The following is a 13,323-nucleotide window of genomic DNA, read 5'->3' as shown; positions in this document are numbered from 1 at the left end:
TTCATAAGCAACTGACTCCATATTGAAGCAAGAACCAGTAGGAAGTGAGAAATAATTCAGATGATCAACATGAAGATATTTTCACAGGTTCAGAACATTTCATAAATTTGTTGCATCTAAATAGTTTACATGAGTCCTAAAGTAATAAACAATCAAGATCATCCAGGAGAGAAAGTTTGGCACAAAGTCAAATCAATACACAATGTGATGGGCTGACAGAACTGACTCGATGAGAATGTCATAGGCCAGACTCTAAGGGAAATGACTAAACAGACTCCATTTTGCTGAGATTCCATGTTTTGTAGGAAATAAGTTTCTCCCATGGGAACACCACGCCTCTGTACCCATCATCAGTTACTTAGTGTGACATGTTTAACAATACAGAATGATAATTCCTATGTAAAGAAAAATTGCTCTCTTTTGATCCCTATTGCTCCTAAACAATGTACCACGTGAACGGTGATTGCGTGGATGTTAGTAACCATTCTTTAGTTTGTACCTAGGTAAGGGTCATTTTGACCCACTTCCCCTCTGTTGATGATCTCATGATGTTAGTTTGTAATTTCGAATCATAGCAACAGACACTTATGATTGATGTGATTTTTGGTATAAGAACCCCCACAACCCTATGGTTGGGGCTGTTCTCCCAATAGCCATTTTTTGGGGTGTTGTGTGAGACAGTCAGCCGGCCGGCTTAATAAAGACTCTCAAATTTGGACTTCTCAGTGGTGATCGGTCTGTTCTTAAATTGCGCCCCATAACAACAACAATCCCTATGCTAAAGCTAAAAAGACCTTTTTTGCTCAGATTTCTTGAATGTAACTGCTTCCTGGTTCATGTTCAGTTTATTCTTGTGACAAGTGAGAAGAATCTGATAACCATTTACTATTAATCTTTCTTACAGAAAGTTATTAAAGTAAGTATTGAACTATCAGGGTGCTATAGTCTAGATCTTAAGTGTTCTCTCAAAGTCTATGCGGTAAAGGCTTGGTCCCCATCATGTTGCTATTGTGAGGTAGTGGAAACTTTAAAAGGTAGAGCCTATTTGGAGGTCTTTAGGTTACTGGGAGCATACCCTCACAGAGGGTAGCAAGACACTGGACCATTTGCTCTCTCTTTTTATGCTTCCTGGCCACAAAGTAAGTTGTTTTGCTCTGCCATCTTCTTCTGCCATGATGTATGGCCTTTACCTTGGGCGCAAAAGCAATGGGGCCAACTGATCATGGACTAAAACCTACAGAACTGTCATGTAAAAGAAATCTTTTGTCTTTATAAGTCTATAAGTTGATTATCTCAGGTGTTTGTTATAGCAATGGAAAGCTGACTAACACAGGTCATTGTAAAGTAATCATTGATGGACCCCAGGTGGTCAATTTTTCCTGTTATTATATCTTCCACTATCTACTTCTTCATTTCCCATGGATCACTTACATTAGCCTTGATTCTTTTGGTTATAAATGTTGGAAACATGATCACCTTAGCTTTAACATTATTATAGTTTAGATATAGTGTCTCCCAAAAACTCATGTGTAAGACAATGCAAGAAGGTTTCAAGGAGAAATGATTAGGCTATAGCCTTAACCTAATCAGTGAATTAATCCCAGATGGGATTAACTGGGTGGTAACTGGCGGCAGGTGGGGTGTGACTGGAGGAAGTGGTTCATTTGGGGTGTGGTATGGGGTATATATTTTGTATCTGGAGCGTGGAGTTTCTCTCTCTGCTTTCTGATCATTATGTGAGCTGCTTCCCTCCACTACACTCTTGATGTTTTGCCTCACCTAGGGACTTAGGAATGGAAATGGTCTTCTGTGGACTAAGACCTCTGAAACAATGAGCCTTCAAATAAACTTTTCTTCTCTAAAATTTTTCTGGTCAGGTCTTTTAGTCACAGTGGTGAGAAAGTTGACTAAAACAATAAGCACATTTATTGGCTCAAGTAACTAGGAATATGGAGTTTGAATAAGTGATTCAAATCAGGAGATCAGGGTTCTCTTGCTCCATCTCTTGGGTGGGACTCTGGGCCATACTCAGGTAGAACTGTTCCAGATGTTTGCAAAGATGAGCACCAGCAGTCTCAGGTTATTTTGGATCTCAAACTAGACATCCTAGAAGAAGGGGGTTCTACTTAGCTGGTCCCTGAACCTATCTCCATGTTAAAGAAATGGAGTGTTCTGATTGGTCAAGCCCAGGCCACGTGCTCACCTCTGAACCAGCCTCCTTGGCTAAGGACATGGAACGCTCTGATAGGCCAGAACTGGGCATGTGGTTATCCAGGAAGACAGAAGCAATCTCAAGTTCCCTGTAAACCACATGAATGTAACTGAATTTTCACAGAATGACAGTAGGATATCTGTTAAATGGATGCTAGGCAAACAAATATGTCTGTCACCAGAACATCTCCTACTTTTTCTTAAACTGAAAAGTGCTGCAATGATTAATCAGTATTCAGTGCAGAGTCAAACTTAACAGCTGGCATTATTGCAAGGAAAATGGTGAGTCTGTTTTGAACACATGAACATAGTTCAGACAGGTGGACTTCAATGAAAAAAAGAATACATTTAAGACCAAATGCAGTGGTGCGTACCTATAGCCCCACCTGCTTGTGGGGCTGAAGCAGAAGGATCATGAACTATGACCAGCCTGGGCTACACAGGCAATGTAGTGAGACCCTGTGGGGGTGAGGGAGGGAGAGGGATTGATCTAAGTGACTACCGCTGATTCTTGCACCTGAATTCATTTATGTATTGTAGATAGCATAGCATAGTAGGTAAGAGTATAGGCTCTGATAATCAAATGGGAATTGGAGTCTCAGCTCTATCACTGTCCAGTTGTGAAGTTGTCATGTAACATCTCTGTTCTTTATTTACCTCATCTCTAAAATTGGGAATGAACAATATCACACAGTTCTGTTGTGAGGATTACCCAAATTGAGCTCTCTGTTCCTAGTATCTGGTAAGTACTCAATAAAGGCTAATTGTGTCCATTCGACTCATCTATTTAGTATTTTCCATGTGTTTGGTGCCAGATATTCCTATGCAATGGGAAAGATGTGGAAAGTGTGATTCCTGCCCTTCAAGTGTGAGAGTCACTTGAAGTGTTTTGTCAGGAAAAAGACTCAAATACATTCTATTGCCCTGTGACTTGTTATCACAATTACTACAGAGTCAGGAGAGGGAAACAGAGATTCTAGGAACTCATTTGGGAGATAATTTATGCTAAGCCTGGGAGCCTGAGTAAGACTTGGAGGCCCTGGGAACAGATAGGCATCATAGAGCAGAGTGTGGTCTGCTGACAACAGCATCCACATCACCTGAGAGCCTACCTAGGGTACCTCGCCATCTGCATTTTTTCCAGGATACGGGGTTTCTGATGCTGATACTGGGAAATCCCATGCAGATTCCAGTCCTGCTGACTCACAATCCCTGGAGTCCAGCCCAGGAACCTGTATTTCAACCAGGTGATTCTTCAATGGTGTTTGAGAGGCCCTGTTGAAGAGGAGGACATAGTGTGGGCAAAGGCTGAGGAGCCTGGTGACATCCTCCCTGCCTCTTCATCTGACTCTGGCCTCCTGGCAGCTGTTGTGGGGGGAACAACCCCAGGGTGCTTGGTACCCTCTAGGGTGACCTCTGCTTCTGGTTGGGCTGAGAGGGCAGAGGGATGAGGAAGCTCGGTGGCCACTTACCAACTGGCGTCCACCTCAGCATGGGGAGACTTCCTTTGAATGTGTTGGGAGAGACAAGAGGGCGAATGGGGATGGGGGAGGGGCCCTGAGAGGCTGCAATCTTTGGGCCAGCCTTGGACTACTGTTTGTCCCCAGAGTTGCTACTCTGCGACAGGACTCAGTTCCCTCAGTGTCATAGAAACTATACTATGTGCAGCCTTGAGGTCATGCCTGCCCTTTTTTGATAAGTTTACTCCAACACAGAAAGAAAAGCCCTGCTTTTCCTTGGTCCACACTTTTCTCAAGAATCTCCTTCGGCTTAGTCCAGGGGTGCTCAGTACTGACAGTGGGGATGGGTGACGCTTTGTAGCAGGTTTTCAGTGTCCCTGGCTTCTACCCACTGGATGAAGTAGCATCTCCTCCCTTATGACAACCAAGAGGGTCTCCAGAGATTGCCTGATATCCCCAGAGGGGCAGTTGGGAATCACGGCCTACTTTCCTTGCCTGTGGAAGAAAGGAGGGTGGTTCTATTTCCTGAGCACATGGGGCTTGGGGTCTGTTTTGGGTATGATATTTCAGTTGTACAATATATGTAACTTTATTTTTATATCCATATTGTATTTTTTCTTGAGACTCCCTCTACAAACAAGTCAACCCACAATAAGCTCAGTCCAACCTGATGGTTCTCAGTCAATTCATGGTCTCATGTTTTATCTTTTGCCTAAAGATTTGGGGAGATTATCTCACAAAGACTAGAATTTTGAATGACAGGCAGGAAAATAAAGATACTTGGCTATGTAAAAATAAAATCTTTCATATGGCAAGAGATTCCATTAAAATGATAAAGGACAGTTTGTAATTTACATGACAAAGAACTGATATGTAATATTGAAGACCTTACAAATTGTCAAAGAGATAAATGACCCACTTTTTAAAAAAAAATGAGCAAAGGACGTGAATAGATAATTCGCAGTGTGGCAAATACAAATTCTAACAAGCATATGAAGAGATGTACAAATTCATGAAGAGTCAGGAAAAGGAAAGCAATACTTTAATATAATTTTATTCCCTTAGGTCTGCCATAAAGTAATGAGGAATAATATTTGTCACTGGACTGGTGGGAATATAGGGAGATGGGTGCTCATATTTTTGGTAGAAACTGAGATTGTTTTAGTATTTTCAAAATGAATCTGGCCACATCTATTGAAATGAAAAAGTGCATGTATCCTTCAATACAATAATCTCTTTCCTGGGAATCTGTCCCATAGAATTAAAAACAGTAAAATGTGAAGATTTATATACAAAGATTTGGTTACAGATTTAGTGTTAGTGACCCAAAACTGGAAACAGAAACGAATGCCCTTCAAAGAGGAAAAATTGAATAAAATTTTCCTTTCATACATAGAATATTATACAGCCATTAAAAAGAATGAGTTAGAGGTAAACTTGTTAACTTAAATATTCCCACAAGGTATTCTTGGGTGAGAAAACAAAATATAGAGGTCATGTAATATAGTCCCATTTTAGAATTATTTGTGAAAAACTTTCCTGTGTATGTTTATATATGCCTATTACTGTAGTTATGTTAATTTATGATTATAAGAACATAAAAACTAGAGAAGAATACATATGTACTGGGTTGTAAGCATCAGATTCTTTAAGAGGAGAATGACGTAAGTGGAGTAGGAAATTCAAGCAAAATTGAAAACAAGCAAAATAGAAATCTCTGAACTTCTTATCTTGAAGATTTCTAATTCTTACATTCTTGAGATCTTCAACGCCCACGAGAAGTCAGATCTGAAAACAGTAGCCCACTCATAGCTTGGAGGCAGACTTCATTGTCTATAATTCTAGTCTTTTCAGCAGAAGTTATTTAACAAGCAGTTCCTGGGCTTCAGGTGGAGACTATTTTGGAGCAACATGTTGACATGCTGATCCCTTTAGAGGAACAGATGTGGAGTACAACCAGCCACCAGCCACAATTATTACTCATTCATTATCTGTCAATACTCTATCAACTCTCACCTACCAATCTGGAGATGATGTTGGGGGGAGAAGTTCTCAAACCATCTTAGAGAACATGTTGAACTCAGAAAATTGAATAAAAATTGGAAACACTTTGGACTTAGAAAAATGCACTATAAAATTCGGAGTCATTTAGACCAATCCACCTGGAATATGGCCAAGTTAATGCCCATACCCCATGATCAATACCACCATGCATGCCTGTAATCTCAGGGACTTGGGAGGCTGAGGAAGGAGGAACGCAAGTTCAAGGCCAGCCTGGGCAACTTAGGGAGACCCTGTTTCAAAACAAGAAAAATAAAAAGGACTGGGGATTTGGCTCAGTGGTAAAGTCACTGGTACCAAAAAAAAAAAAAAAAAAAGTTAACACTAATATATATAAGTGAAACAAAAATTTTATGAAACAATAATACATGCAGCATAGTTTTATATTTTTTGTTTTTATTTTAATCTTTATCTTTAAAAAAAAATTCTGGTTATAATCCAAGAATGAGTCAAACTGCAAATTGAAAAACACTGAGGTAGAACAGTGGTATTAGTGGTATTTTCGTGAATTTCCTCAAGGTTGTATCTTTGTGTTACTTGTTAAAGTTCTAAAGTGATACATTTGTAAAAGAGAACAGCATCTTTTTTTTTTTTATTTTATTGTAAACAAATGGGATACATGTTGTTTCTCTGTTTGTACATGGCGTAAAGGCATACCATTTGTGTAATCATAAATTCACATAGGGTAATGCTGTTTGATTCATTCTGGAGAACAGCATCTTTGAGCCCTCTGTTGGACATTCTCTGCGAGATCTGAATTAGATACAGGGGAGACATCCTGTTAGGGGACAAGTGGCAAGTTGGGGTAGCTCCTAAACACAAGTTCCTCCTAAATCACAAATTCATTTGTTGTAGTCTTGCTTGTTGATTTTTCAGTCTTTAGCCACAGAACATTTTCTCTCAGATGAATTCTTCTTGGTTTCAATTTTTATTCAGTCCACTAAAATTTGCTAATCTAAGAATCGTGGATAAATAAGAAAAACCCTACCTCTGAGTAACTCTCAGTAACAGAAGCAGACAGGTGGAATTAGGTGTGGAATTCTTTCCCCATATTTTTACTGTTGCATTATACTTGTTATAATGATGATCTTCATTGTCACATATTCACATACGCACATAATATAGAACAGAGTTTGGCCAATATCATTCCCCTGTGTTTCTCCCTTTCCTCCCCCCTCCCCCCTCCTGTCCTTCTCCCTTTCCTCCCCCCTCCCCCCTCCTGTCCTTCTCCCTTTCCTCCCCCCTCCCCCCCCCGCCCTTTTCCTCTACCAACTTCCCTTTGATTGTCATAAGAGCCACCTCCCCACCATTTTTTCTTTTTTTTAAAACATTTTTTTATTTGTTCTAATTTGTTGTCCACGACAGTAGAATGCAGTCATGCATTTTGGTAGATCCTACATAAATGGAGTGTAATCTCTCAGTTATCTGATTCTACCTAATGTAGGATCACATTCCTCCCTAGCGTCCACATATGAGAGAAAACATATAACCCCTTGGCTTTGAGTTTGACTTAGTTTGCTTAGCCTAATGTTCTCAAGTTCCATCCATTTTCCTGCAAATAACAAAATCTCATTCTTCTTTACGGCTGAATGAAACTCCACTCTGTACACACACCGCATTTTCTTAGCCATTCACCATTTGACGGATTCCGAGGCTGGTTACTGTGAACTGTGCTGCTTCAGTTGGTATAGGGGTGGGATGTTGAAGAGGGGAACATAGGCAGTGCCAGCAGAGAAACATGGGCTGAGAGGGGTGGGGATGGACTCTGAGAAGAGATGTGTTTATAAAAGAAGCCATCAAACTTCCCAGGGTGAGAGATGGCATTCCTTAAAAGAGTGAACTACACCACCGCACAACCATGAGGAGAATGTGCAGGTGCATTTGTGGAGAGTTCAGGAAAGCAACCGGTGGTGAGGCTAAGCGGAAGGAAGGAGTCTGCAGAGGGTTCGCTGTGAACAATTGTAGATTTCAAGAGCCACTCAGGTGGAATCAGGAAGGGGTAAGTCCAGATTTCAGGGTCTTAGTCTTCTTTTTTGTTTGTTTGTTCCATTTAGTTATACATGACAGCAGAATGCATTTTGATTCATTGTAAACAAATGGAGTACGACTTTTCGTTTCTCTGGTTGGACACGATGTAGAGTCATACCATTCATGTAACCATACATGTACATAGGGGAATGATGTCTGTCTCATTCCACCATCTTTTCTTCCCCCTCCCCACCCCCCACACAATCCAACGTTCCTCCCTTCTTCCCTTACCACCCGCCCGCCCCGCTTATGTATCAGCATCCGCTTATCAGGGAAAACATTAGGCCTTTGGTTTTTTGGGACTGGCTTATCTCACTTAGCATTATATTCTCCAACTCCATCCATCTACCTGCAAATGCCATAATTTTATTCTTCTTTATGGTTAAGTTGTATTTCATTGTGTATATATATACCACAGTTTCTTTATCCATTCATCAATGAAGGGCATCTAGGTTGGTTCCACAATCTAGCTATTATGAATTGAGCAGCTATAAACATTGATGTGGCTGTGTCACTGTAGTATGCTGATTTTAAGTCCTTTGGGTATAGGCCAAGGAATGGGATAGCTGGGTCAAATGGTGGTTCCATTCCAAATTTTTAAAGGAGTCTCCATATTGCTTTCCAAAGCACCAACTGGCAATCCCACCAGCAATGTATGAATGGACCTTTTTCCCACATCCATGCCAACACCTATTGTTGCTTGTATTCTTGATAACAGTCATTCTGATTGGAGTGAGGTGTCTTCCTTCTCACCAGCAGACTATAGCACTACCTAGAGTTGGAACTACCTTTCTGTCTGAACACTCATGCCTGGTACAGGGCTGGCACAGACTCAATGAACAGCAGAGGAAGATCGTGAGTTCACCCAGGCAGCACTTGGCAGGTGTCTGACACCATGTCTACTTTGGGCTCTAATCAGTAAGAGGAATAAAACAAAATCATAGCATTCTTGGAGTGATTTAGCAAAGCAAGTATCTTTTACTGAGAACTCTTCAAACCTACTCTTCCTGGAAAGATATTTCAAGTAAATCCATAACTTAAAATGGTTATTATCCTACCCACAGATCCTAAAGATAAGGAGAATGGAGCAAAAAAATATAGAAGTAGAAAATGAATTGACTTTTGATATATGGGTTTTATAGTTCTCATCAATAACAACTCAAATAACAACTTTAGGTTTATAATTATTTTTAATACCTTCATATAAGTGTGAAAATCATCAAAAAATACTTTGAATGTTAGAGTTGGGTGAATCCTTGGAATTTATTCTGGTTCTCATCTTACAACTGAGGAAAGTGGGATCTAAATACTTTCACTCGAGTTGGCCCAAATAATTTTCTACAGTTACAATCAGAGCATATTTCTGACAGTTATATACATATACTATATGTATATACTAGAGCATATACTAGAGTATATGTCCCTTTAGCTTCTTAAAAATGCAGATGTGTTCAATGTTCATAGCAGCTCAATTCACAATAGCTAAACTATGGAACCAACCCAGATGCACTTCAACAGATGAATGGATAAAAAATGTGGTACATATACATAATGGAATATTACTCAGCTATAAAGAAGAATGAAAATATGGCATTTGCTGGTAAAATGGATGAAACTGGAGATTATTATGCTAAACCAATCCCCCAAAAAATAAGCCAATCCCTAAAAACCAAAGGTCTAATGTCCTCTCTGATATGTGGATGCTGACTCACAATGGGGGGGTGGTGTGGAGATTCATGGGGAAAGGGTGGGAGAAAGGGAAAGAGAAAGATAGACAGAACTTTCCTATGTTCATATATAAATACACAACCAGTGTAGCTCCACATCATGTACAACCACAAGAATGGGAAGTTATAATCCATGTATGTATGATAAGTCAAAATACATTGTCATGTGTAACTAAAAAGAATAAAAAATAAAATAAATGCAGATGTGTGTTGTCATAATGAAATTTGTATCATACTGCTTCTATTTTATATCTTGCTCTTTTCACTTAATATATTTTGATGATTTTCCCCAAATCTTTGTTTCTCATACATAATCATTCATCTCTCAACAATGAGAGTACTTTCCAGGAAATGCATAGTTGGGAAATTCTGTGGATGTGTGAATATCCTGGAGTGTATACACACAATTAAGATGGCTAGGCTGTCACTTGGCAACATAATCTTTTGGGACTATGTCACGTATGTAGTCTGTCACTGACCAAACTGTCATTATGTGGTGTGCAATCACATTTGTTACTCACATATTCATGATATATAAATGCTACCTAATAGCTCATTGTGTAAACTAATTTATTTGACCTAGCCTCTAGTTGCCATCTCAGTTGTTCTTAGTTTTTATTGTTATTAGAAATGAAATCTTTGCCTATAAATCATGGGGACTTCTCCCCAGTTAGATCTTATGGAAGGAATTATTGGTTTGGTCAAAGGAGATGGACATGTTCAAGACTTCTGATATACACCAAGTTGAACAGCCTAGGAAAGTTGTGCAGATTTGCCGTAATCTATGCTACATAACTTTAGAAATCTTAGCAACTTGATACCCCACAGGTAAGTTATTCCAGCTTATTTGAAGTACAAATTGGCTCTAGTTTAAATCATTTTGAAATACAAATAATGATTCTGCCACCCTTCGTAGAAGACAAGAAGTCTTATTCTCAAGTTATAAATGAATCTTAAAAGCTAAAGTGACCAGTGACTAAATGGCCAAGGATCAGATTAGAAAAGTCCAGGAGTTTTCCTGCAGGGGTCTCTGTTACTGTCAATTTATGCCTGCAATGAAACTAAGAGTCAAGCTTTTAAGAATATATGCATATTCAATTTAATGCCTGATTTGTCCACAGTTTCTCCACTGTAAAAAAAGACCTCGCAGCCAGAGAGCAGCATCATGCCAAGTTCTTTAAATTATGACACATACCACTGCACTCATATGCCTGAATGGATAAAATATATGCCACTCATACTTAAGGCACTTAGGCCTGCTCTTTATTGAGGAAGCATTAGCTAATTGCCTAATGCCATAAAGTGTGTACATGGCATATGCTGACTTGAGAAGAAGGAAAAGAACATTCCTTGCTGTGGTCAACAGAATCCCCTTCCTCCACCTTCCCTTTCCTGCTTCTAAACCTACACAGATGGAAATCAGATGTAATTTGCACTTGACCATGTCATTTGATTTGCACAGACGTGCTTTTTGATTTTCTACTTTTTTTTTTTTTTTTAAGTAAGGCTGTTCAAACATGTTCCGGACGTTCTAGGAGTGAGGCCAATAGTGTTGTAGGCACACCTTACCACGGCGACCTGATCAGGGATTTTGCCAGGTGTGCGGGGAACGTGCCAGCCCTTCTACAAAATAGGAGTCCTTTCCGTCATAAAATGCAAAGCAGTCGGTCGTTTTCCATTCCCTCCTGTCCTCAAGCCCTGCTCCTCCAGTTCTATAAGAAGAGCCGGGAGGGTATTTACTCTGCGCTTCTGCACTTCTATCTGAACCCAGTGGCGGCTGCCTTTCCCAGTGCAGAGCCAGCGGGCTCGGGCCCAGCCGCACTTTGCAGGCAAGCTGCCCAGCTGACCAAGGGCTTTAGCCAAGTCTGAGCTGGGCTGGGGCATCTGGGAAGCGGAAGGAGCCCGTCTAGGAAACCCGGGTGTGTGCAGTGTAAAGCTAGTGTGCAAGCCTCAACTTCAGATCCGAGGAGAGACCTCCACCTCGCTCCTGGCGCGTCGTGTCCCGCGGCAGACGCGTGGCTGGTCTACGCTCCTCTTCCAGCTTGACGCCGCCGCAGCCGCCACTGAGCCTGAGTTGGAGAAACCCACTCACCTGGCGGAACCCGGATCTGGCAGGAAGAAGGGCCTGGCGGCCGGAGCGTACTGGTTACAGCAACCTTGGCAGGTGTCCCTACCCGCACTGGGACACCACAGCCAGGAAGGCAGGTGTGAGGGCTGCTTCCGCAGCCTCGAGCCCGCACCCTCCGGCTCGTGGTCGCCCTCTTTTGCCCTCAGGGTGCCATCGGTTCGGGGTGTCCCGAGGGCTTACTCCAGCAGACGCCAGGGCTGCAGGTTCGGGACGCTCCGCCTCCTCCCGCCACTTGAGCCACCAGAGAGCCAGGAAGAACCTTTTCATTCGGTCTTAGTCTGTGGTCACTGCTGAGGTTTACGGAACTTTTCAAGCAAGGGCCAGCCAGGTCCTTTGCCTCCACCCCACGCCGCGCCTGCTCCTCGCCTGCGACACCCCTAGACCTGGGAGATTCCACTCTTCCCCCGGCATTGACACCCCAACTTTTTGTGCGCGGTCTGCTTCGCCTCACTGGGTGTCTGGCTCCTGTGCCAAAGAGCTCGCGGCTGGCCCTTTTCCTCCCGGGATAGAGTGTGGTTCTGGGTGAGCCTGGATCCGGGGTGCATTTAAGCGCTCCCCACGCTCGGCACTCGCCCTTGCCTCAGCGCTGACCCTTGAGAAGTGATTGAGCCCTCGAGGCCCAGGTGTTTTTTCTCCAAACTCTTGTGCCTGGCGCGGATTCGCCCGGCGAGCTGCCGGCGGAGCCTAAGAGCGCTTCGAGAGACGTCGCCCCGTCGGGTGCTAAGCGCAGCATGGCTGGCTGCTGCTGTCTGTCTGCAGAGGAGAAGGAGTCGCAGCGCATCAGCGCTGAGATCGAGAGGCAGCTTCGCCGGGACAAGAAGGACGCACGCCGCGAGCTCAAGCTGCTGTTACTGGGTGAGCGGCTGCGTTTTTCCCGAGCCCCAGTGCTCTGGGTGTTCTCCTCCAGGTCCCTTTGCTAGCCATCCCCTCGTCGCGCCTGGAGCCGGGTGGGCTGCGGCACAGTGTCCTCCCTATCTCTTCGGAACTCGGGGATGCTGGCAACTTGGGACCTTAGGCGCCAGTCCTTTGAACTTCTGGCTGGGCTGTTTTCCCCCTGTACCCCCAGGGTCGAGTACCGAACTCGGGGCCTTGCGCGTCCTAGGCAAGCTCTCTGCCACTGAGCTAAACCCCAACCACCGGGTCCCTTTTGAAGGTAACCCCTCTCACGACTTCAAACCAGGGTTGGGAAGTAACCGTTACCTCTGTTGCTTTGTCCTATCTGTTCCAGTTTGGCTAAAACTTCGTCTATCCCTCCACCCCCAGCGCACAGCTTCTGCAGACCCCCAAGTTGGATGTCAGGGATAGTGACAGACCCCCCATCTTAAGTTCAGCTGTAGTTTTGGTCCGCGCGTTTTCAGTTCTAAAGGAAGTGCAGTGGACTGGGCACTTAGCAAGTATAGCCTTCCGCAAAGTTCTTATGACTATCACCGGGTGATGCAGACAGGCGCTATTCCTATTTTAGAGAATTAAATAAGGGACTTGGAAACCTGAGAAATTTGCCCTGATTGAGGAAATACAAAGGAGACATTAGGCTAGTAATGGGGGTGAAGTACTTGTCCTTAGCTTTTCTTCTGATTCTTGTGACCTCCTTCACCTGCTTCCCATGGTCTCCTTGGCAAGACCTTTGTGTTTGCAGCAAACCCAAACCTCCCCGGTCACCCTTGATTTAGCTTTGTCCTAAGGTTCAGCTGTGCAGTCCCAGCTACTC

The 13,323-nt window shown here is 42.8% G+C and overlaps 1 protein-coding gene across 2 annotated transcripts in view; it reads left to right on the top strand.

The window, feature by feature from the left end:
• The first annotated feature begins 11,202 nt into the window (after positions 1–11,202).
• Gna14 (G protein subunit alpha 14) overlaps positions 11,203–13,323 on the top strand; it is a 194,443-nt gene continuing 192,322 nt past the window's right edge. Inside the window, exon 1 of one of the 2 annotated variants that reach the window (XM_047525149.1) lies at positions 11,203–12,470. In XM_047525149.1, coding sequence (XP_047381105.1) covers positions 12,347–12,470 — 124 coding nt within the window. In that variant the 5' untranslated portion in view covers positions 11,203–12,346. The remainder of the gene's footprint in view (positions 12,471–13,323) is intronic. The other variant, XM_047525148.1, reaches the window with a different exon arrangement.

Source organism: Sciurus carolinensis, chromosome 14 (assembly GCF_902686445.1).
Source record: "Sciurus carolinensis chromosome 14, mSciCar1.2, whole genome shotgun sequence".
Taxonomy (NCBI): domain Eukaryota; kingdom Metazoa; phylum Chordata; class Mammalia; order Rodentia; family Sciuridae; genus Sciurus; species Sciurus carolinensis.
This window is presented reverse-complemented; position numbering and strand designations above follow the sequence as displayed.